At 44.4% G+C, this 25,225-nt stretch overlaps 1 protein-coding gene across 2 annotated transcripts in view; it reads left to right on the top strand.

The window, feature by feature from the left end:
* Positions 1-25,225, top strand: part of FRMPD1 (FERM and PDZ domain containing 1) — a 102,995-nt gene that overhangs the window by 55,683 nt on the left and 22,087 nt on the right. Inside the window, exons 3-9 of one of the 2 annotated variants that reach the window (XM_055120279.1) lie at positions 4,938-5,095; positions 5,920-6,022; positions 10,766-10,811; positions 16,132-16,266; positions 18,281-18,388; positions 22,917-23,012; positions 24,260-24,385. In XM_055120279.1, coding sequence (XP_054976254.1) covers positions 4,938-5,095; positions 5,920-6,022; positions 10,766-10,811; positions 16,132-16,266; positions 18,281-18,388; positions 22,917-23,012; positions 24,260-24,385 — 772 coding nt within the window. The remainder of the gene's footprint in view (positions 1-4,937; positions 5,096-5,919; positions 6,023-10,765; positions 10,812-16,131; positions 16,267-18,280; positions 18,389-22,916; positions 23,013-24,259; positions 24,386-25,225) is intronic. The other variant, XM_055120288.1, reaches the window with a different exon arrangement.

The raw sequence follows: 25,225 nt of genomic DNA, 5'->3' as shown, positions 1-25,225 counted from the left end.
GGACACACCTGACGGTGCTCAGGGATTACTCCTGGATCAGTGCTCAGGAGTGACCCCTGGTCTTGCTTGGAGTACCTTGCTTGCTGGGGATTGAACCTCAGTCAGCCATGTGCAAGGCAAGTACCTTAACCCCAGTACTATGAGATCCCACATGGAATAGTAACCCACAGCTTGTTTATGAAGCTACATTCCACAGAGATTAAATAGCCAGTTTATATGGTCAGTCTTAAATACCAGCCTTAAATCAAATCCCATTCATGTTGGGCTTTATTGTTTTATTTATAATTTGTGCTTTAGTAGACATGCAACAACACTCTGTAGCCCTTACAACTGTGATTCTTCAGACTGAAGCGATAGTGCAGTGGGTGGAATGCTTGCCTTGCACAAGGCCAACCTGGGTTCGATCCTGGGAAGCCCACAGGGTCCCTGAGTCTGGCAGGAGTGATCCTTTAGCACAAAGCCAGGAGTAAGCCCTGAGCACAGCCAGGTGTGGCCCAAAAACTAATAAGAAAAATGTGATTCTTCACTTCACACAGGTGAATATTTTCTGTTATTTACTAATTTGTTTCTTTTTGTATAAATTTCCAGTTCACTTATTTGCTTTGAGGATTCAGCGTGTTTTCTTTATATATTTGTATTATAAGCTTTCCTCCTCCCCTACCCAGAATATTTTAATTAACTTATTTTCAGTTACTTTATTGAAATATGGCATATCTCACATAATTCATCCACATCAAATAGACAGCTCCTTGACTTTGATATTCACAAGGTTTTCATCACCTCATAATAAAACTCCATAAGGGTTAGAAATCCTTATTTCCCTTTCCTTTTATTGTGTAGCTATTAGAAAAACTCTGTTTGTGTATGTGTCTTGCCTTGCATGGGATCAGTATTCCTTTTATGCAGTACTGCTCAGAGATTGTGTCCCAGAACCTACGGAAGAAAGTAGCACGGGTTTGAACCCTCACCCTCTGCTGTGTGACTCACTTATTAAAGGCCCCAAGCAAGATCTGGACTTCTTGTTAGATAGGATGGGACTCGTAAGAGGGGTAATAGCCATATTCACCTTCCAAGCATGTCATGAGGGTTGAGAGAGCCAGCCATGAAAATAAGTTAGCTTACTCCCTGAGGCATAGCTAATGCTCAGTAAATACCATTAATGTAGTAATGTTATTACTGCTACTATCACCATAATCAGTTTACCAGTGTTTCTTTTTAACCTGATGAATTTTTTTTATCTACATCACATTAAATCTACATTTTTGCTTAGGTCTTTTTTATTTTCAGTAAGTCTTCCAGCCATGGTATAAGTCTCACCTGATTATTGTGTCTTCCTTTATTGTGTGAGCTAATTAAGAATGCCTAGCACCTAATATACACTCAAGTAATCTTATTTTAATAAACTATTGAATGCTTCAGGGAACCTGCTTTATGCTTTCCTTTCATCCCACAACATCACTAATTTTGTTAGCCCCAGAAATTTCCTTTATAATTTTTGGAGCATATCACCATTTTATTTTAAAATGGAACTTTTGTTTTATTTTAAAAACAGTACTTTTCTGTTGCCTTTGCTTTTCCCTCAAACTAGTCTTCTCTCTTTGATAGCTCTCATAGTGTTTCTCCTGCGGCATTAAACGTAGCCCAGTCTAGGGTGGATTACCTGCTGCTCTTCCAAAGCAACTCATCACTATCACTATCATCCCATTGATCTTCGATTTGCTTGAGCAGGCCCAGTAACGTCTCCATTCATCCTAGCCTTGAAATGATATTTATTTTTTTTTTTATTGGTGGAATAGGTTTTTTTTTAATTTATTATTTTTTTATTAATGAATCACTGTGAGGGTACAATTACAGATTTACATATTTTTGTGCTTGTGTTTCAGTCATACAATGCTCGAGTATCCATCTCTCCATTAGTACCCATTCTCCTCCACCATTGACCCCAGTATCCGTCCCCCTATCCCTCCACCCCACCCCGCCTCTGTGGCATGGCATTCCCTTTTGTTCTCTCTCTCCTTTTGGGTGTTGTGGTTTGCAATAGAGGTATTGGGTGGCCATTGTGTTCAATCTATAGTCTACTTTCAGTATGCATCTCCTATCCCGAGTGGGTTCTCCAACCGCACTTTACTTGGTGTTCCCTTCTCTGTCTGAGCTGCCTTTTCCCCCAGCATGTGAGGCCAGCTTCCAAGCCATGGAGCAAACCACCTGGTACTTATTTTTACTATTCTTGGGTGTTAGTCTCCCATTCTGTTGTTTTATATTCCACAGATGAGTGCGATCTTTATATGCCTTAAGATTCTAACAGCCTCTGTTTACTCATCCTTCCCAGTGGTGCCACATTAGAGGCACCTTCCCAACGGTACCACATCTCAGGGTCAGGGAAATGAGACCCACCATTGTTACTGTTACCGAGTACACCACGGGGAGCTTGCCAGGTTCTCCCACGAGGGCAGTAAACTCTCGGTAGCTTGCCAGGTTCTCCGAGACGGAGAACTAGGCTATAAGATGTCTCAAAGCAGCTCATATGTTTGTTTGTTTATTTATTTATTTATTTGGCTGTTTATTCTATTTAAAGGAGGCCATTGTAACTTGAAAGATTTTGTGTTTGTTTGTTTGGTGGGTTTGGGTTTTGGGCCACAAACAAGCAATGCTCAGGGGTTACTCCTGTCTCTGCATTCAGGAATCACTCCTGGCAGTGCTCAGGGACCAGCTGGGATGCCGGGGACTGAACCCAGGTTGGCTGAATGCAAGGCAGTACCCCACCCCCTGGACCATTGCTCTGGCCCTTAAAGGTTTTGTTTTTTCTTGTTTGTTTTTGCTTTTTAAGTCAGAGGGGTCTATGATGTGGCTCAGTGGTAGAGTGCATGCTGCATATGTGGGCCCTGGTGGGATTCAATTCCTCACTCTATGAAATGAGTGTATTCATAAAAATAATGGCATAGGTACGAGTTTTTACTCCGCGTAAGTTTTTCGTTTTTCTTTCTTTTTCCTTTTTCCTTGTTAGGATTACCTGCTGGGAATTCTTGGTATTACCTGTGTATTTGCCTAAAAGAAATCTTGGACAGGAACCATAGTACAGAGGGTAGGTAGGGCATTTTCCTTGCATGTGACCTTGTAAGGGTTCGATCCCCAGCTTCCGATATGGTTCCCCAAGCACAGCCAGGAGTAATTCCTGAGTGCAGAGCCAGAAGTAACCCCTGAGCATCTCTGGGTGTGATGCAAAAAGCAAAAAAACAAAAACAAAAACCTAGAAGAAATGTATCTTTGAAGCTTGTGAGTCAGGTGACTGTGCAAGCATCCTGAAATGCTCAAAGTCAGGGTCTAAGGAACCCCTTGCAGGATAATGTGTGTGAGGCTTTGTTCTTGGACATTTCGCATGCATTTGGGCTCCAAGAGACAGTGTTTCATATTTCCTGATCCTTGTTGAAATCTGAGATCATCGTAAATGACAGGGATGTGATTTTTAGATAAGTGAGGTCCTATTGCATTAGGCAGAGTTCCTGACAGTGTTTGGTAAATGGATAAGAATAAATGATAGACTTTAACTGCAGAGCCCTGGGGAGCTGTTACTGCTCTGCATTTCTGTTGTTTGTAACAATACACACCTCATCCCTCCATGATTTCACCTTCCGCAGAAAGAACCGCTGACTCTTAGAGGGAGCAAAAAAAAAAAAAAAATATATATATATATATATATATATATATATATATCACTTGCCACTGGTAAATGAGAAACAGCTTATGCTTTGCTGATTTTGAGAGATAGAATATACAACCTTCAGCTCACCTGCTTTTAGAAGATGCATTTAAAAATATATTTGATATAGAGGCTTGTCCTTATTATTTGGGATTTCACATTGAAACTGTCACAACTTGAAACTTGAAAGGAAAGTGATATTCATCATAAATTCAGCAAAAATATCACCAAAGAAACACTACCTTCATAAAATTGCTCATCATCTGACATTCAGAATGAAACAACTTCCTTTTATGTTCATAGTATGTTTTTTTATCTATATCTCTGTTCAAGCAGTGCTCCTGCCTGAAGTACCTGTCCATTAATCCATACACTTCCATACCTGTCTGTCCCTCCATATATTCATCCACCATTAACCATCAATTCATCCATCCACCTACCTCCATCCATCCACATATTTATCCATTCATCCATCCTTCCTTCCTTCCTTCCTTCCTTCCTTCCTTCCTTCCTTCCTTCCTTCCTTCCTTCCTTCCTTCCTTCCTTCCTTCCTTCCATTCATCTATCCATCCATCCGTCCATCTACCAACCCACCCACTTGTGCATCTACCGTTGCCTGCATCTGTCTGAACGTGTGCCCACTTCAGCAGTAGTGCCTCTCTTTGTGTCTGATGCAGCTGTATTTGTATACCATACTGATACTACCCTTCCAGGGAACAAATATGTTCCTGGTGTACAAACCATTTCTGATTTAAAGATAAAATAAACCATTCCGATGGTTTATCCTCTACCCAACAAAGTTGTAACTGCCCTCCCCACTGCACCTTCCTGGAATGCCCATCCCACTTCATTACTTCTCTTTCAGAACACTGTTTCTCAATCTTTATTTTCTACCATGCCCCCCGCCCCTCCCCATCCCACACACACACACTCTTCTGGCCTGCCTGGGCCTCCTCTCCCTGCCCTGGTCATTTATGCATTTTTTCACCTGTGGCCTCCATGGAATATCCTAGAGGCCCCTGGGGGTCCCTAGGCTAAAAATGCTACTCTGAAAGACAGTTTCTAGAAATGCCATAGAGCTGTTCTCCTTGTTTCTCTCTCTCAGATGTTTGTGCTTTGTTCTCCACAAGAGAACACCCAGCTCAGCTCTGCTGATTCTTTCTCCAGGAGGCCATGGATAATCCAGGTTGTGGCAACTAACTAGGTTTCTTTTTCTTTTCATATCCTCTTTCTCTTCCAGGGCTAAGGTTGCTGCAGCGGATGGGCCTCCCGGGATCCCAGCCCAGACTCTTGCTCCTGTGAAACACACAGTGAAAATAGACAAAGATGCTCTCCTCCAGGACTACGGATTCCACATTTCTGAGAGCCTTCCCCTCACAGTGCTGGCTGTCACTGCAGGTAGGATCCGCCTGGAAATCAAGAGAGGACTTGGCTTCGGTGTGTGTTGGGGTGGGGGCAGGGGGGAGTAGCCCTGCTTCTCTTCTCATTGTTCTATTCACATCATGCAGGAAAAAGCTACCCCCCAGACATTAGAAAGGGATCCCTAATCCTAACCACATTCTGTCAAACTTCACTCCCTCTGTAGGTGCTGGCAGAGAAGGGTCCCCCAAGAGGCCTTGTGGGTCTGCACCCAGGCCCCCGCCATCTCAGCAGAGGCTCCCTGGCCAATCTCAAAGGACAGAGACAGTGTCAGAATCAGCAGATCCTCTTCTCTGTACCCAACTTCCTCTGTGCCAGGGAGAATTTCTGATCAGACAGTAATAGAAACTATTGATTTGTTTTCGCTTGAGTCTTTGAAAAAAATACAGGCTATCAGGGTGAAGAGAAGCAGGCTGGGAACATTTTGTGTGTGTTTTCATACTTCCCCTATTGACTGATGTTAGATCTGGGAATAGTTAAATATCTACTAATTTCACTTACACACACACAGTCTTTTTGAGATGCGTGTAGAGGAGTGCTCTCATCAGGTTATCTTGATTCAGGGATAACTGCAAGTCTGTCCCAGGACCGTCGTCTCCCGACAGCCTGTGGAGGGATTGGGTAGCAGGTACCAAGCTAGCCCAAGGCCAACGCCATCCGGGGCAGAAGTGAGCTTGGAGATAGTGAGCCTTGGAGACAGGGTCAGGCCGTCTCTCGGGCATGCCTTGGCGACACATGGGATCTTCTACCCACCGGACTCCTCCGTGGGCACCAGAACCAGTTACTTCTTTTCTCTGAAATAGGAGGCTCCGCTCATGGCAAGCTTTTCCCTGGGGACCAGATCCTGCAGATGAATGATGAGCCTGCTGAAGACCTTTCCTATGAGCGAGCCGTCCATATCCTGAGGTACTGCTACACTAACACTGTCCTCTACCCTCCTGAGTCTCCCAGGTCCTCCCAGAGCACAGATGGGCAACAGGAGTAACCTAACCCATCTCCCCATGGTTGCAGTTAGACCCATATTTATCTAAAGCAGAAACAACCTCATTTTATTTTTTATTTTTTAAAAAATGCTTTTTGTGCACCAGAGTTCAAGCCCAGGATCTTCTGGTGAGCCACCCCCACCCCCAGGCCAGCAGCCTCATTTTACCGTTCCAGCACTATTGGGATGACTTCTTGGTGGTCGTTGTCCTCCTTGCCTCTTCTACTCACATGTGGGAGTTAGGAAACATGTGGGAGGCACTGGGACATAAATTGATTACATCCCTGCTATAGTCCCAGTCTTTGTACTAGGCACAGTAGAGAACGGAATTATGGATAATATAGATTCTGGCTGTCAGGTTGCCTTGACACATCCCAAAGATACTACTAAATCAAAACTAAAGCTGCTTATTCTTCTCCAAACTCCTTTCTTGCTCTACTCGCGGAGCTCACTGTCTGCCTAGTCCATGAGCCTTGAGCCTCGGCACGCGGCAGGCGCTCGGCCGCATGTGTGAATATGGTGAGCTCGGAAAACTGGTGACCCTGGTTTGGAGACAAAGGAATGTCTGTGGTTTGACCATGTAGAGGCTAATCGGCATTTCATAAACACCTGTCTATTAAGTCTTTGTTTTGTTTTAATGAACTTTATGAAGTAAAGGGGTACGAGAAATGGAGTTTGATAAAAGACAACTTGTGATACTGAAACTTTGCAGTTCACTTTCTGCCTTTTATGACCTGGTTTAGGGAGGTTTTCTTTTCTGAGCACTATTCTCTGTTTACTGGATAGTAGGTGACAGAGTCAGAGAAAAGGAAACTCAGGCTCAGTCCCCATCCTCAGCAAGCACTGTCTCACTGCAGAGAGACCCACACAGCTTAAGATTCATGCAGAGTCCATCAAACTAGGGAAGACACCATCCTTGCATCCAAGCCCAGTATTAGCTTTGGCTCTCCAGGGAATCAGTTGGCTGTCTGGTGCAGCCAGGAAAGGATTTGGGGATTTCACCTCTTATAAACTAAGTTTGGTTATGGAAATCATAGGATTCACTATCCCAGTTATTGCATGGTTTTACTAAAGATAATCTGTTTCAGGGCTGGGAAGACAATACATAGGTTAGGATGATGAGACCCACATTCGAATCCCAGCACCACCAGGCATGGCCCCTGAACAAAGTCAGTGATGGCCCCTGAGCTCTGCCAGGTGTGCCCCCCAAAAAAAAATAAATAAAAAGATGATAAGTTTCAGCAAATAAATTTTATATTTTCTAGGCTAGTTATATTTGTTCCAAGTTAAATCAAATGAATAAATAAAAGTACTCAAAAGCAGTAGACCACGCTTCAGGTTTTAGGTAATATTCAGAGCTAGCCTGGTCACTAAGTGCCTACATGGGCAAGGAGTCCATAGGATCAATACTCTGGTCCCCAGACACCTTCAGCTTCTTAAGGCAGATACAACTCCTGCACACAACGCTGAGACTGAGGGTAGCTTCTATATCTAGAGAAGCAGAGGAAAGAAGCTCAAATGTTCCTCCAACTTAGGAGAAATTGTGGTTAGACAAAACTGAAAAGTTCAGAAGTGTTTCTATAGTTTCTTTAATGCTGATAGAAGCTGCCCCACAAAAGCAGAGGTGAAGGGTGATTCAGGCTAAGTGATCACCAGGATCCAGTGAGGAGGCTATGAAGGGGATGGAGCAGTTTAGTTAGCCTACAAGGCACTCGATACATGGAGGAAAGTTCGGGAAAGTGCCGAGTAGCATCCTGAATGAAAGCAGGTCTTGAATGTTGTTGATACTACAGTGTTGGATATTATTCTCCTTCTGCAAAGTGAACCATTGAAGAGTTCTGAGCAGGAATGTGACTGGGTATGTGCTGTGCACCTGAGCTTGTGTTGATATATATATCACTGTCACTGTCATCCCGTTGCTCATCGATTTGCCTGAACGGGCACCAGTAACGTCTCCATTGTGAGTCTTGCTGGTACTGTTTTTGGCGTATCGAATACACCATGGGTAGCTTGCCAGGCTCTGCCGTGCGGGCGAGATACTCTCGGTAGATTGCCGGGTTCTCCAAGAGGGACAGAGGAATTAAACCTGGGTTGGTGGCATGCAAGGCAAATGCCCTAACCACTGTGCTCTTGCTCCAGCCTGATATATATATATACATATATATATGCACATATATATATGCATACATATATATGTACTTTTTTTGCATGCAGTTGACCTGGGTTTGATCCCTAATACCATATGTGGTCCCCATGGCTCCCCATGAGTCCAGCCTAGAATAATCCCTGAATGCAGCACTGAGAGTAAATCCTGAGCACTGCTTGGTGTGGTTCAAAAGTAAATAAATAAATAAAAATAAATAAAACTTTGTTCCCATTGCCATTGACAAGAGAAAGCAAAACAAAATGACACAACTGAACTCCCTAATTTAAAAATGATGATAACTGTTTTAAAAAATTCTTCCTAGTTAAAATAAAACAAGCAAACAAAAGAAGCTCCCTAATTCTGGGGGCTGGAGTGATAGCACAGCGGGTAGGGTGTTCAAATCCCAGCATCCCATATGGTCCCCTGAGCACCGCCAGGGGTAACTCCTGAGTGCATGAGCCAGGAATGATCCTTGTGCATTGCCGGGTGTGACCCAAAAAGCAAAAAAAAAAAAAAAAAAAAAAAAGCTCCCTAATTCTTCCAAATGCTTCCAAAGGCCCAAAAATGTCCTTTTGAGAGTGTTTGGGCTTTGGTTTGTCATGAATTAACCTTGGAAAATTCATATAATTTTTTTGCCTATAAATAGACATGTAATAAATATCAATTGTCATATAACATGAAAAAGACACTTCTGGCACTTGGAAACCTTGAGTTGAGTTTATTCATTTGAGCATAAATACCAGCAGCAATTGGCTTAGAGTTTCAGATTGCAGGAGGTAAAATGAAATTATTTTTATAAACTGCTTCTCTATGTAGCAGTGGTAAAGAAAAAGGAAAATATTATTGAATCAATTCTGAGTCCTGTCAACTAATGCAAACTGAAGATTTGGCAGATATGGGGTTGATTTGATTACTTTTGGAATCTAAGTTGTAGATGTACAATTTAAAATACAATCTAATTTCATGCTGATTATGTGATTGGGCTCATTGCACTCACTTTGTTTGCTCCATTCTCCAACATCACAAACTAGTTGGTTTTATCTGACAAATGCTATCTGCATTTATTCATTCTATTTAGTCAGATGGTTAACATAAGTTTTCTGATATAGCATACAATCTAAGTTTTCTGTTATTGCAATATTTTCTCTTTAAGATTTTTTGGTGTGTTAGGCTGACACCCAAGGACAGTAGATACAAGGGTCAGGAGGATTGCCCCATAGCTTCATGAAAGGAGGAGAGAAGGCAGATGGAATAGAGAAGGGATCACTAAGAAAATGATGGCTGGGGGCCGGAGCGATAGCACAGCGGGTAGGGCGTTCGCCTTGCACGCGGCCGACCTGGGTTGGATCCCCGGCATCCCATATGGTCCCCCAAGCACCGCCAGGAGTAATTCCTGAGTGCAAAGCCAGGAGTAACCCCTGAACATCGCTGGGTATGACCCAAAAAGCAAAAAAAAAAAAAAAAGAAAGAAAAGAAAATGATGGCTGGAGGAACCAGTTGGGATGGGAGATGTGTGCCGAAAGTAGATAATGGTCCAAACATGATGACCTCTCAGTGTCTGTGCTGCAAGCCATAATGCCCAAAAGTAGAGAGAAAGTATGGGGAATATTGTCTGCCATGGAGGCAGGGGGAGGGTGGGGAATGGAGGGTATACCCAGGATATTGATGGTGGGGAATGTGCACTGGTGGAGGGGTGGGTGCTTGATCATTGTGTGATTGTAACCCAAATATGAAAGCTTGTAGCTTTCTCACGGTGATTCAATAAAATTTAAAAAATAAATTTAAAAAAAAATTTTAAAGATTTTTGGGTGTGTTTAGGGGCTACACCCAGCAGTGCTCAAGAGCTATTCTCAGTACAGTGCTCAGAGGTCATTTTCAAGCAGTGCTTGAGAATCTATGTGGAACCAAGGAAGGCACCCAGACTTCCTGCAGGCAAAACATGTGCTCCAGTCCTGGAAGCTAACTCCCTGTCCCAAACATGATATGCTGGATAGTTATCTCTCTGTTCTGTGGTATTGGGATTGAACCCAGGGATTTACACATACTAGGCAAGTGCTCTACTGCTGAGCCACATCCCCAACTTTCCCTTAAAAAGGTTTTTTGGCGGCGGGCGGGGTGGGGGGGGACGGTGCATAAACTTAGCCTAGGTCATAGAAATAGGTGAATTTTCCATTGGCTAGACTAAATTGAAGCTAAATTACTTAATTTAGCAGCTGTGATGGTAAGGGTGGGTTACTAAAGATTCCCTCAGGTCTTTAGTAAAGGAGCACTTTCAGAGACAAAATAAGTTCCTTTGAAGGCCAGAGTTTCCCTCAGTGTCCTCAGTTTTGTGAGCCAAGAAAGCGGAAGCAAGAAGGGTTGAAGGGTTTCTTTGTAATTCTCTCTCTCTCTCTCTCTCTCTCTCTCTCTCTCTCTCTCTCTCTCACACACACACACAACCACACACACACACACACATACACACGCATGCACGCACAGTAGCACCCAGAATGATGAAATGTTTTTCTCTCTCTTCTTCCAGGGAAGCAGAAGATTCTCTCTCAATCACGGTTGTTCGCTGCACGTCGGTAAATCTTTTTTGCATGTTCTGTGTGTTAGCAGCCATGAGATGGTACCTCCGGGGGGAAGCCTCAGTAGGGAAGAAGAGAAAGCAGCCAGGCAGTGAATGGGTGGTGTGGCCTGAAGATGTGTGTGGCAGGGTGGTGGAGGAAACAGATGTGGGTGCAGACTGCAAGACCCACATGGTCCAGCTAAGGAAACATCCATGATCCGTGAGTGAGACAGTGAAGAGGGCAGCAAAGTGGGGGTTTCAAACCAAGTTTGAGTAGTCTGGCTTTGCTTTCAGTTTCTATATTTTAGTATTGAATTTGATCAGTGAATCTGTCATTTACTACCAAGAAAACTCAATGAAGTCCCCAAATAAGAAAATTGATTGATCTCTTTTCTGAACTATAGTAAAATATAAAGTGATAACTACTATAGCCAGCAACGATTTGGAAGTAAAAAATGATCCCTTAAGTAAATATGGTGTCAAACAGAAATTCCAAATGTCCATTATACATTAGTTAAAAAATAAAGGTAGTTCTGTACTTCCTAAAACTTAATATGCTAGGGGCTGGAGTGATAGCACAGCGGGTAGGGTGTTTGCCTTGCATGCAGCTGACCCGGGTTCGATTCCCAGCATCCCATATGGTTCCCTGAGCACCGCCAGGAGTAACCCCTGTGCATTGCCAGGTGTGACTCAAAAAGCAAAACAAAACAAAACAAAAAAAAGCTAAAACTTAATATGCTAAAATTATCCTGGGAATAATGTTTATAGACTAAGCTTATTTTTTTATTTAATAAGGATGTAGGGACCAGAGAGATAGTACAGGGGTGAGAGAGTTGCCTTTTACCTGGGGACCCTGATTTGATCCCCTCACCACATATGGTTCCCAAAGCATTGCCAGGAATGACCCATGAGCACAGAGGCAGGAGTAAGCCCTCAGCATAACTGAAAAACTGAGGATGACACCAAAACCAAAACCAAGCAGACAAAAATAACAAACACAAACAGACAAAAATTAATAAGGACATAGCTCAGTAGTCAGTGCACAGTTTTATTCAGGAAAGATTAATAAACATAAAGTAGAATAAAATTATAAAGCACTGATTGCTTTGGGATACAGAAAAAGTATTAATTTAACAAGTCCAAGTGTTACATATATTTTCTAAAGAAATGAAATAAAGTAGAAAAACCTGGAGGCAGAAAAAAATTATGTGGCCCCTATGTGAAGAAACTAGAAAGTTGCTAAATAAAAGAATTTTGGTTGTGAAAAAAATTGATTATGTTTCTTGTTGAGACTATTCTTCAGATATTTCTTATTTCTCATATTGATGTATCTGATGATGGAAACCAATCTCCCTGTGGAACTTTTATTTGGATTTTTATGAATAATATCAAGGGCCGGAGCGATAGCACAGTGTGTAGGGCGTTTGCCTTGCACGTGGCCAACCCGGGTTCAATTCCTCTACTCCTCTCGGAGAGCCTGGGAAGCTATCGAGAGTATCTCGCCCACACAGCAGAACCTGGCAAGCTACCCGTGGTGTATTCGATATGCCAAAAACAGAAACAACAAGTCTCGCAATGGAGACGTTACTGGTGCCCACTCGAGTAAATCGATGAGCAACGCGGAGTGACAGTGACACTAACAATGCTCATCAAGGAGAGAAACTAGGGGCTGGAGTGATAGCACAGTGGGTAGGGCATTTGCCTTGCACGCGGCAGACCCAGGTTCGAATCCCAGCATCCCATATGGTCCCCCGAGCACCGCCAGGAGTAATTCCTGAGTGTATGAGCCAGGAGTAACCCCTGTGCATCACCGGGTGTGACCCAAAAACGCAAAAAAAAAAAAAAGGAGAGAAACTCTTAAGTGCCATGAGGATGTCTTTTATGAACCAAATTTTAAAACTAATAAGGTCATAATCATTAAAATAGTGTAAAATAGATGAACTGTTGAACATATCAGTGTAGAGGTAGAGAAAGACAGAAAGCTGAAGAATAAAGGCTAATATAAGAATTTAATATGTAGCGAATAGCGCATCCCACGGCAGTAGATCAGATGATTCAAGAAACCATACCTAAACATTTTCTACATATTTGGAAAAATAGTCTCATCTCACATCATTTGATGTTAAAGGTTAAATGTTTTCAAAACTAAGCCATAGAGCTAGGGATGTTGCTTAGCTGTATTATGCATACCTTGAAGGTGTGAGACCCTGTGTGGTTGCTAGCATTGCAAACACACACATGATCATGCACAAACATATCTGTAACGTAGTCATCAGGTATAGAAAGAATTTTCTAAGCATATAGAGGATGGTAGGAAGCACAGTGGAACGATGGTTGTTTTTTATTAGGTAAAAGTACAAAATGTTTGTGTTTCAATATTAAAACAAAAAGAATTTACATTTTAGTATTTTACAATGGAGCGATAGCACAGTGGGTAGGGCGTTTGCCTTGCATGCGGCCGACCCAGGTTCAATTTCTCTGTCCCTCTCTGAGAGCCTGGCAAGCTACCGAGAGTATCCCGCCTGCACGGTAGAGCCTGGCAAGCTCCCTGTATTCGATATGCCAAAAACAGTAACAACTAGTCTCACAATGGAGACATTACTGGTGCCTGCTCGAGCAAATCGAGGGACAATGGGATGACAGTGCTACAGTGCTACATTTTACAATGTCTACTCTCCTTGTTTGACAAGTATTACCTTTTTTTTTCTTTCTTGGAAGTAGAATAGTAAAAACTAAATTGGATTAAGATAGTTGCCAAAAATATGAGAGATAAATTGCTTTTTTGCACAAATAAATGGGAGATTCCTAAACAGAATTTTTGAATTAAATAACGTGGATCCAATATATAAGAAGTACTAGACTGAAAGCTAAGTATTACAAATGGGCCTGTAGGTGTTAAAAGATTTCTTTATTTTTATCTGATTATCTTCTCAACAGAGGACATCTATGAGATTAATTTCCAAGAAATGAAGGCAAAAGAGAACTTATTAAGTAAGGCAAGATAGAAACATCCTAGAACTGCATCTTTAAATAATGAGAAACAGAGGAAAAGAACAACTCACATGGTCTCTTGGCATCCCCGAGGGGCATGCAAAGTTCTCACAGATGAGGATACAGATTCTGTGCTCAGGAGGCCCCGCAGGGAAACCTCAGAGAATTGCCTAAACTTTGACTAAACTTTCATCGAAAGATACATGGTTGTAAGACAAATGATCCTTTATGTTTTGCGTCAGCAAAGATGCTCAGCTTTGTCAGAATGGGTTCTTTGGGTCCTCAAATAATTCAGAATTAATCAGGAATTAGTTATACCTAGTCAGAACATCAGTTACTGTTTCTCTAGCGTATGGAGCACTTTATTTTGGTTTACTTACAGGGATCTGTAATTGTAACATTTGTATGGTTTATTACAATTAGTGGTACTGATATTTAATGTGTCCTTTAACTTTTGCCAAAAGAAAACCCTACCAGGAAGATCTATTTCTTATGCCCCTTTGACAGATGGGCACACTGGCCTCACATGCAAAATCAGTGGGGTGAGGTGGTCAGTTTCAAGGCAGCTAGACCAGAATTCGCACTTGTCAGCATTATGCCGGTCCGGCTCCTCCAACCCTTCTGTCTTCATAAAATGGCATTGGTCAACCTGGGGCTAGGAAATAGTGAAAACATCTCCACTATGTTGTTTTGGGGTGCTTACTTTAAGCACTTTCTGTTTGGCGAAATATCATGCAGTGTTTGTTTTTCTTTCCGAGCTGCTCTGTGATGAGCTAACTTAGAATCCAGGGAAAGTTGCAGCATCTCAGAATAATGGGTCGCTCATCTCCCTCAAGATGTCTCTTGTTAATGATATCAGATGGCTCAAATCGATGGTTTCCGATGTATTTTACACTCTGGAGTACACAGGTAGCAGTACACCCAGGTGTAAAATTGTCAGAGCCACAGTGAGGACTGTGGAGGGGGCCTTTCCGAGTCGGGGAGTGTATTCTTTCTCGGATCAACTTGTCTCCTGGTTGAGTGCTTCCAAATGTAAGCAGAACCCCCTGTCCAATAATCGTTACCAACTAGTCCTTGTTCAAACAAGTCTACCTTGTATGAAGTAGGTATTCAAAGGCTGATATTTGTTTCTCCAGGCTAAACACTGTTTCATCCACTCTTTGTCATAAGATGTCTTTCTCTGACCTTTCATTTCTGTGACAATTTTGTGGTCAGATTCCAGTTTCATGGTGATCCTCTCAAGTGGCAGTGTCCAGAAAGATAGTTCTCACTGTGGCCAGCCAGGGTGATCACTGTGGGGGGAATGAACGTACACTTCTGACATGCATCACAAGTGCACACGAACCCCAAGACTGAGGGTCAACATTTGAGCAGTCCCAACCGCACCACTACAGACATGAGTCATTTAATAATGGGGACACATTCTGAGAAAAGTGTTATTAGGTGACTTGATCACAGATGAGAATTCCACAAACCTAGATGACACACACTGCAATACGCCTAGACTATGTGGTATACCATATTGAGACCACTGTCATGTCTGTGGCCCATTGCTGACCAAAATGATGTTAAGCAATGTCTGACTGTACTGGCTTGAGCCAAACTTGTAACTTACTGAAAAGTGAGCTGCTTTTCAAATGAACAACTCTCAGCCAGGTACCCCAGGACCATCACCTCCATCCCATGCTTGAGCAGTCAATTTTTTTTTCATCAGTGCCACACTTTCTGTAGTGCCTGTCCAATCATGTTGCTTCACCCCAAAGTTCTGTCATTCTGGGATTTTACAGAGAATCGTGGCACTCAAAGGCATGCTTGTACAGTCATCAGCGGTACTCATTCTTCTTTCCTTTCAGGGAGCCACTACTTCCCTCTTCTTCCCCTCTTCCTTCATTACCTGGAATTGACTTGATTGAGTATGAACCAGCTCTGCGCCCCACTTTTGCAGGACCAGTTTGTGCTGGGCTGAGAGACAGCAGCAGTTGTCTCTGCAGATTCCTCTATTCTCTGCATCTCTTCTCTGTTCTGCCTCTAATTTTCATGCCTTTGAGTCCTGAAGGTGATAATACTGTATCTGTGGACTTGTCCTTTGACTTTGCAATACTGCCTTCCACCCTTGACCCCCCCTACCTTCCTTCTAAATCTCTGCTACCTAAGATCTAGTGACACTTGGTAGATCTGTGTCACTCATGTGCTTAGTAAGTCTACTTCCTCCTACTCCAAAGACATAATAAATGTCATTGATGAGGATTGAGCCAAATGGAGCCTGAGTTATTTAGTCAAAAATGAAAGCGAGCTTGAGTTTTGAATTTACCTAATGGCTCTGCATCATCTGGCCTTCTTCACAGGAGGATTATAGGAGACCTTATCAAATACTTTGCAAGAATGAAGGAATGCTACTATGTCCTCAGGACCCTGGCCTACCAGTGTGGAATCCTATCTTCAAAGGAAAAATGAACTTGGTTGACTCTGAATTGTTCTTGGTAACTCCATATTGGTTATTAGTAATGTCTAAAAGCTCTCTGACCATCTTTTGTCTTGGATGTTGCCAAGAGTTACTGTAAACTTACTAATTAGGTGTTTTCCTTAATCTTCCATATTCTTTTATTTCTGGAAAACTTGATACTTAACCATCTTGAGTCTCCTAATATTTCTTCTACTCTTTGTTTTGTGGATGATGCCAATTGTTGCATATAATAGGAACCTAAGCCTTGTAGATTTTCTTGTGTTGGAGCTTAAACTAATTCAAAGCTGTCTCATCACTAATTTTTGTGTTGCAGTTTTCTCTCTTTCTTAAACCTGTCATTTCTGGTTGAAAGGTCATTCTGCTTGAAGGAGAAAACAAATTAATTTCTCCAGTTGAGGGTTTACCCCATAGGTGTACCTCTACTCTGGGAACATTGCTATTTTCCCGATTCCAACTTTTAAAAAAATTTAAAGCAAGCTAGATATTTGAGATATTGAATCATAGTCATAAAATCTGTCATACCAAGGTTCTAGTTTCACTAGAAATCACAATGATCTTCTTGCATTTAGGCTTCAGGGTCCCTTGTTCATTTTATATACTTTAGGGATTTGGTCTATTGCTAAATCTATAAGCATTATTTTCAGCATTTTCCTTAACACTGATGTACCAATTCACTCAGCCACACAGAAAGTGGTCCAGAAAAGCATCTTTGGTCACTTGCTCAAGTCAAACGTTCCCTAAAGGACTGCTCAGACCAAAAGATCATAGAATTTCATAAGGGAATATAGAATATTGGGATTTCACCCAGAATGATCACATCCCCTTCATCTTGATAATGCAAAATACTATTAAGTTTCACAATTTGTCCAGATTCTGTCTAGGCCCAGGGCTTTACCAAGAGGATACTGCCCAAAAGCTGAGAATGGCAATAAGGAGTCAAGAATAATAAATCAGGTGTCCGGAGTCCAGAGAGCCCTGGGCCTGAGCACCATAGGTAGGGCACTTGCCTTGCTTGTGGCAACCTGGGTTCTATCTCCGGCACCCCATATGTCTCCCAAGCCCACCAGGAGTGATCCCTGAGCACAGAATCAGGAGTAAGTCTTGAGCATGTTGGACTATGACCCTCAGACAAACAAAAAACAGCCCTGGAGGTATTCTAGTCCAACTCCGACACTGCATAGCTGGAAAATCTAAAGGCCGAAGAAAGGCAGTGTCTTAGCCATAGTTATGCTGGAGAGATAGCACAGCGGGTAGGGCATTTGCCTTGCACTCAGCCGACCGGGGTTCGGTTCCTCCGCCCCTCTTGGAGAGCCCGGCAAGCTGCCGAGAGTATCCCGCCCGCACGGCAGAGCCTGGCAAGCTATCCGTGGCATATTCGATATGCCAAAAACAGTAACAAGTCTCACAATGGAGACGTTACCAGATGCTTGAACATATCGATGAACAACGGCATGACAGTGCTACAGTGCTATTTTGTTTTCACACACACTTACACACTCACACAAAACTAGTTTTCACCCCGCAGAGTTTATCTTTGAGATATTTCCCACAACTTTTGAGTGATAAAACTTGTATTAGAATTCAGCTTTCCTTGTTTAGAGACCAATACTCTTTATCTTAATACCTCAGTCATCTCAAATCTTTGGCTGTTCTCAGACACATTACAACTATGTCTTGGCTAGATTTTATGAAAGAACATCTTTCATGCTGAAGAAATTTTACAGCTGGTAAGGCACTTGCATGCAGCTGGTCCAGGTTCTGTCCTCAGCTCCACATATAGCTGGTCCCTTGAGCCCCTTCAGGCCTGATCTCTAAGTGCAGAGCCAGGAGTAAGCCCTAAGGTGGATGCGACCCCAAAACAAAACAAAGGATCTTTAATGGGAGTTGTGCATGTGTGAGTTTTAGTTAAGTCTTTAATTGTTGTCCTAGTGTTTGCTGGGAAATAAGAAGATATGCCTGATGGTTGGGTTTTTTGTTTTGTTTTGTTTTGAAAGTCCTGTTCTAAAATGTGTCTCATTAATGTCTTGCAGGGAATCCCTAAGTCATCCTTCCTGACAGAGGAGAAGAGAGCCAGGCTGAAGACCAATCCTGTGAAGGTCCACTTTGCTGAGGAAGTGCTTGTCAGCGGACACAGCCAGGTATGTCACTAGTCAGGGGCTTGAAGTCGCTCTTCATGAAGCTGGCCAGCTGCCTCCAGGCATGTAGCTTCCCGAGACTGGGGAAACCCATGGATGGAGAGAATGCAGGAGTGCAGTGGCTTTGCTAGAGGCTGAGCGGGCTCTCAGCAAGACACCTGCCTACCAGGGACAGAGCAGATGGAACCCGGGTGTGTTAGCTCTCTGTTACTCTATGATTCTCATCTCCCCTAAAATGTTACAATTGTTCATTTCTCATTTTGAGTCTTGGAATTCAGTATTCCTTCTAAGGGTGATCTATTGATAGTAGTGATGGTTGTTTTGGGTATTGATTGTTTTTAAGGCATCATAACATGTATTGAAACTTGATAACTTAATAACTCTATTATTTGAAACTTGAATTTGGGGGTACATAGTCCCTAGTCATCACCAACACTCTGCCAGGGAAGTGTTTTTTTTGTTTTGTTTTGTTTTTAGGGAAGTGTTATAATAAGAGAGAAAATAGAGTCTTAATGCAGTGAAGGGAAAACCTCTTTGATCAAATAATATGAAAATATGAATATCCAGGCTAGCGTAACTCACTCCTTTTGTTTCCCACCAGGACATGCTATCTGACCTTTTTCAATTTGGGGGAGACCAGGGGTTGGGGGTTCAGAGGACAAACTTGTCAAGGGACAATGTTGGTTATAGTTTGATATTTTTAGTAGGGACTATTGGATAAAGTATTCTTTTTTTCCCCATGATTTACACATCTGCCACTGCTCCCGATGGTCTGTCACTGTTGGTTGCCATTCCGAATTCAGGAATCAACATTAGACCTTTAAACTTCCAAGATCTTGTCCTTATTTGACCTTCATGCCATAGAGACTGGCGAATGGGGAATCACGGACATTTTAACACAGGATCCAGGTGATCCAGTTGTTGTCCACTGGGCAAGCAGTCCAGACTTGTCCTGCTTCTTGGCAGACCATGCATTCAGTCTGACCTTGTATAAAAATAAAAAGAAAAGGCGCGGGCGAGGGAAGGGACGCCTCACCGAACCGAGCCAGGCACAGGGCCTAGGGCAGCAGCTGTCTCTCCCGCCACCCGAGCTCGGTAGCCTCCGGCCGCTTCCCCCACCCCGGGGAGGTTGATGGCGAAGATGTGGCAGGCGAAGGAAGGAACGGAGCCATGATGGTTGGTCTCACTTGCAGTTTATTCCAGTCTTCCCTCTATACACTCTCCATCCTCTCTACACCTGTCCGCCCTCTATACACTTTCCGCTCCCTCACCTTCTCTCCAAACCCCTTTTATTGATCATGGCCCTTCCAAAGGGCGCAATACATTGACGTCACCAAAAGCACCAAAAGATCTTACAGGAAGAACATTGAGGCAACATAATTCTCTTGTATCTGCAGGCCTGCTAATCTAGGCCCCCGGAAAGAAGATACAAAAACAAAAGCTTGGAAGGAGGATTTTTTTTTTTTCAGGACCGAGGGAAGCCTAACATCAGAAAAGGTCTGAGTTCCTATCAGTAGTATTTGAGTCCCTGTGTCTTTGATTGGGAAAATGGTGTGCACTTCTTTAGCAAAATTGAATTTAGGTGCAACATGAGCTCTCAAGTACTGGACACCTTAGCAAGAAGTCAGGCTAAATCCAGCCGGCATGCTAGTAGAAAGTAGAGGCTCTGCAGAGGTGAATTAGAGCGCTTAAATCTCAAGCTGAAATGGTCATGAATCCCCACTGCAGTTATTCATACCGAAAAGTTCAGATAAGGACATTTTTGACTAAGCCAGCTGCAAAAATGGATCCGAATTGGGATGGGGTCAGAGGCTTTCTAAGAAAGAGTTTCTAAGAGTCTCTTCCTTAGAGAGACTCTAAGACACTAAGGCTGCCATGCCTGAGTCAGCAATGTAAGAGAGACCGTGAAACTGGGGGAGCCCTTCACTGAGACCTCTGCATTCATCCATCAGGATAATGTTTCAGGACTGAGAGATAGTACAGAAGTCAAGGGGCCAGAGCGATAGCACAGCAGGTAGGGCGTTTGCCTTGCATGCGGCCGACCTGTGTTCGATCCCCGGCATCCCATATGGTCCCCCAAGCACCGCACCACCAGGAGTAATTCCTGAGTGCAAAGCCAGGAGTATCCCCTGAGCATCGCTGGGTGTGACCCAAAAAGCAAAAAACAAACAAACAAACAAACAGAAGTCAAGATGCTTGCCTTGCATCCTGCCAATCCTGGTTCAAATCCCTGCATCACATATGGTTCTCCGAGCACTCTCAGGGGACCCTCCAGAGCACAGAACCAAGAGTGGCCTCTGAGTACCGCCCAACCCTTCCTTCCCCCAAAAGATGATGTTTCAGTGATGATGAAATTTGTTTTTAAACTTTTCTCTGTGGAATATAATGAGACCACGTTGGGAATGCACAGGTAAATAGTAAATCAATACTTGAAATATGCTTAACTTTGTTAACAATTAAAGAAACTACAGTGGAAAATAGTAAGAAGTGACACATTATACTTAGGAAATAGGCACAAGTAAAGAAAAAATACATGAACCCTAATACTAATGAAGTTACCTACACTAACTAGAAGTTACCTAGTAGCCTCCAGCACTGCTGGACGCAAGCAATGAAACATCAGTCTTCCTGTATCACGTGTGACCCCCTGCACACTACTTGGGAGTCACTCCCCCCCCAAAGAAAGAAAAAGTGATTGGTACTCGTCTTGTCAGAATGTCCTACTACCCTTTATATATTTGTTTTTTTATCAGCTTATGAAAAAGTTTGTGTTACATGTTCGCACTAGTGTTGAAGTTTTTTTTCTTTTTTCTTTCTTTTTTTTTCGGTTTGGGGGGCCACATCTGGCAATGCTCAAGAGTTACTCCTGGCTCTGCCCAGGAACCTCCTGGCTGTGCTCAGGGACCATATGGGATGCTTTGGATCGAACCTGGGTTGGTTGAGTGCAAGGCAAGCACCCTACCCACTGTACTATTGCTCCTGACTCTTATGGTTTTGATGTATCTGGTTACTACCGAAATGTCCAAGGCCCTTGTCTAATGCCATTAGGTTATTGCCAGTCCACCTCATTCCCAAGCCCTTCTTCTCCTTCTTTCTAAAGCCTAGGGGTCTTTAGAAAGGGTCTTACCTGAGAAAGGTCATCTGTTTTGGTTGTTTGTCTGTTCTTAATTTTTGGGTCATACCCAGCGATGCTCAGGGGTTACTCCTAGCTCTGCACTCAGGAACTACTCCTGGTGGTGCTCAGGGGACTATATGGAATGCCGGGAAACAACCTGGGTCGACCGTGTGCAAGGCAAATGCCCTACCCACTGTGCTATCATTCCAGCCCCTTGGTTGGTTATTTTTTAAGTTAAATTTCTTTTTTTATTTGTTCAGCTGTTTTGTTTTGTTTTCCTGCCCCCTAAAGATTAGATCATTTAAAACTTACCCGTTGAGCTTTTTCATCCCCAGACTCTTAAGATTTTCATTAGAGCTTGAGAGATCAGACAGCGAGTAAAGCATTTGCTTTTCACTCAGTTAACCTGGAATTGATCCCTGCCACCTCACATGGTACCCTAAGCCCACAGAAGTTATCCCTGAGCACAGAGCCAGGAGTAAGTCCTGAGCACTGCCCAAATTGACCAAAAACAGAAAAGGATTTTCATGTCAGGGACGATTCATCTTGAAATCTCCTAGAACAGTAGTTTTCAGCACTTTTACCCCTACACCATCTACACCTACACCATCCCCCTCAATGTCACTTGTCCCACCCCCGCCCCAACCACCTCCCTAACTGGAGGTAGCACTGTTCTAGAACCTAACCTCTCCCAGTTCTGGGGGAAACTGACCCCGAGGGCCTTTTTTTAAAAAATAATATATTTTATTTGAATCAGCATGAGCTACAGTTACAAAATTTTCATGTTTGAGTTTCAGTCATATACTGACTGAACACCATCCTTCCACCAGTGTACACTTTCCACCACCAATGTCCCCAGTATCCCTCCCCCAGCCCCATCCCACCCCTCCTCCTACCTCTATAGCAGACAATTTACCTCTTACTCTCACTCTCTGCTTTTGGGCAGTGTGGCTTGCAATACAGACACTGAGAGGCCATCGTGTTTGCTCCTTTATCTACTTTGAGCACACATCTCCCATCCTGAGCGATCCCTCCAACCATCACTGACTTAGTGATCCCTTCTCTATCCCAGCTGCCTTCTTCCCCAGCTCCTGAGGCAGGCTTCCAACCATGGAGCAATTCCTCCTGACCCAAGGGTTTTTATTTTTATCTTTTATTCACAGTTAAATACTCAGAGGTGTCACTTTCTGAGATCTGACCCTGGGACCCAGACTCTCCAAAGGGAATCGTCCCCCCTGCTCCACTCCACCCCTGGGGTGCTGACCAAGCTTAGACCAGCCCTGTGCTTCCTTCCCCAAAGACCCCTTAAGAGTGAGATCCCGCAGGCTCAAGGTGATGGTTGAGACGACTGGACGCACAGGGCATCCTGCTCCCCTCGTGGTGGGGCCAGTTCCAACACTCCCCTTGTGTTTGCAGGGTAATTCTCTGCTGTGTATGCCCAACGTGCTCAAGCTGTACCTGGAGAATGGACAGACCAAAGCTTTTAAGTTTGAGGCGAACACGACAGTGAAGGTATGAGGAATCCACTTCCTTCTCTTTCCCGCTGAGAATGTGCTGCCTTCCAGAACACTGTGTGCCCGGCAGCTCTTCCTGCGGAATCTTACCGAGCCCGTTGAATTGCACAACCACCCAGAAGACCTTCTCCCTCTTTCAGGGAGGAAATGGGTGCCTGGAGAGCTAACAGACTTAAGGTCCTGTTGCATCTTCTAAACCCTTGAGCACTGAGCTTCCCTGTTTCTCCTTTGTGACTCATTTGTTCCCCCTAAGACCCTAGCAGCCAACAACCCACAAACTGTCAGGAAAAGCCCAGCCCTCTGTCTGGCCTTATCCGGGCTGAATTAGCCTAGCTTGCATTTACGAGCTTCCTCCCTGTGAGATACTCGAGGGGGGGAAGAGTACAGAGATAGGGGAGAAGCTGGTCCTTATCTTCCAGAAGCGTCCCTGACACCCACGGAGACACCGATAGATCAGGGTGGGCAAAATGAAGGCTGCTGAGAGGGGAGGGAGAAGGTGTGGTGAGTCTGTGGGTCTCCGTGAGTCAGCGGAGGGGGCCGAGCACAGGCTTTGCATGCTGGAGCCCGGGTCCCATACCCAGCACCCCTGTGGTCCCCCCAACCCAGTACCACAGGAAGTGATGCCTGAGCACTTACAGTGTGCCCCCCACCCCCCAGAAGAGGGTCTCAAGCAGAAGGCCCAGCAGATGCTACGTGGAAACTGGAGGGCCTGGTGTTCATTCTCGTCCCCTCCCATCAGCTGCTCATGAAGCGGCCCATTCCTCTGACTCATGGCCCAAGGTTGAGGAAAGTCTGATTTCCCATGGACAGATCGCGTAGGGGGGTGGGATCCTCTGTTCATTGACTGAAGATGCAGCATCTGGAGGGGGATGAATCCAGAGACCAGAGACCTAGTGGAGAGACATGAGATCCCCCCACCTTAAAAGTCTTATGAGTCTTATGCCTGGCCTTTAGAATAAAACGAGAGAGAGAGAGAGAGAGAGAGAGAGAGAGAGAGAGAGAGAGGAGAGTGGGGGATGCTGGAACCCTGACGAGTGGGGAGTGGTGGGTACAGGGTGCTGCGAGCCCTGGAGAAGAAGTCCCACCCCACCCTGTCGGGGTGCAGCCATTAGACTTGGGGCATGCGGCGGGGGGTGCGGGAGGGTTCAGTCCGCAGAAGTGCTTGTCCGCTGGCTGCCCAGGGAGACGAGCCCTCCTCTTTGCTCGGCCGCTCGGCTCACCCCCTCTGCCGCTGCCGCCCGCCAGGACATCATCCTCACCGTGAAGGAGAAGCTCTCCATCCGCAGCACCGACTACTTCGCGCTGGCGCTGGAGGAGCAGTACAACATCTCCCGCCTGCACCTGCTGCACGAGGAAGAGCTCATCCAGCAGGTGGGGGACCGTCGCTCGGCCGGGCCGCGGGGTTGAGGTGCTCCCCTCGCCCCCATTGCAAAGGCTCAGCGCTCACTCAGCCCGGGGCTCGCTGGGACACTCTGATCTGATTTTCAGGAGCTCCTTGAGGGGCAGACGGAGCCCCCTGTTACAGATGGGATGAAAACAGAGACTTGGGGCTGGAGCGATAGCACAGCGGGTAGGGTGTTTGCCTTGCACACCACCGACCCGGGTTTGATTCCCAGCATCCCATATGGTCCCCTGAGCACCACCAAGGGCAATTCCTGAGTGCAGAGCCAGGAGTAACCCCTGTGCATCGCCGGGTATGACCCAAAAAGCAAAAAAAAAAAAAAAGAAGAAGAAGAAGACAGAGACTAAGGGATAGGAGGTGACTGACTCAGAGTGACCAAGAGCTGGCACAGCCTCATCTTTTAAAAAAAATATAATTTATTTTAAATGTAATTTAATTATTTTGAACCACCATAAGATGCACAGTTACAAAGTTGTCCATGTTCGGGTTTCAGTCGTGCAGTGTTCCAACATCGGGGCCCTTCACCCGTGTACCTTTCCCGCCACCAATGTCCTCAGTTTGACTTCCGACCTTGGTGACCTTCCTCCTGAACTTGCTGCCTTGGAGATGTTAGTGGGGCTTGGAGATCTCTCTGGTGTTCTGCATCCTTCCTGAGCTGATTCTTGGGGCCAAGGTGCCCCCCTCGCCCCCAATATGTCCATCTGCATCATTGAATCCTGCGACCACTCAGTGATGCGGCTTGGATTGAGTTGACTCGTTTTTTTTTTCTTAGGGGCCTCCTAAGCAGTTCTCAGGGCATGGGGCGGGGG

This window comes from Sorex araneus, chromosome 1 (genome assembly GCF_027595985.1).
Source record: "Sorex araneus isolate mSorAra2 chromosome 1, mSorAra2.pri, whole genome shotgun sequence".
Taxonomy (NCBI): domain Eukaryota; kingdom Metazoa; phylum Chordata; class Mammalia; order Eulipotyphla; family Soricidae; genus Sorex; species Sorex araneus.
This window is presented reverse-complemented; position numbering and strand designations above follow the sequence as displayed.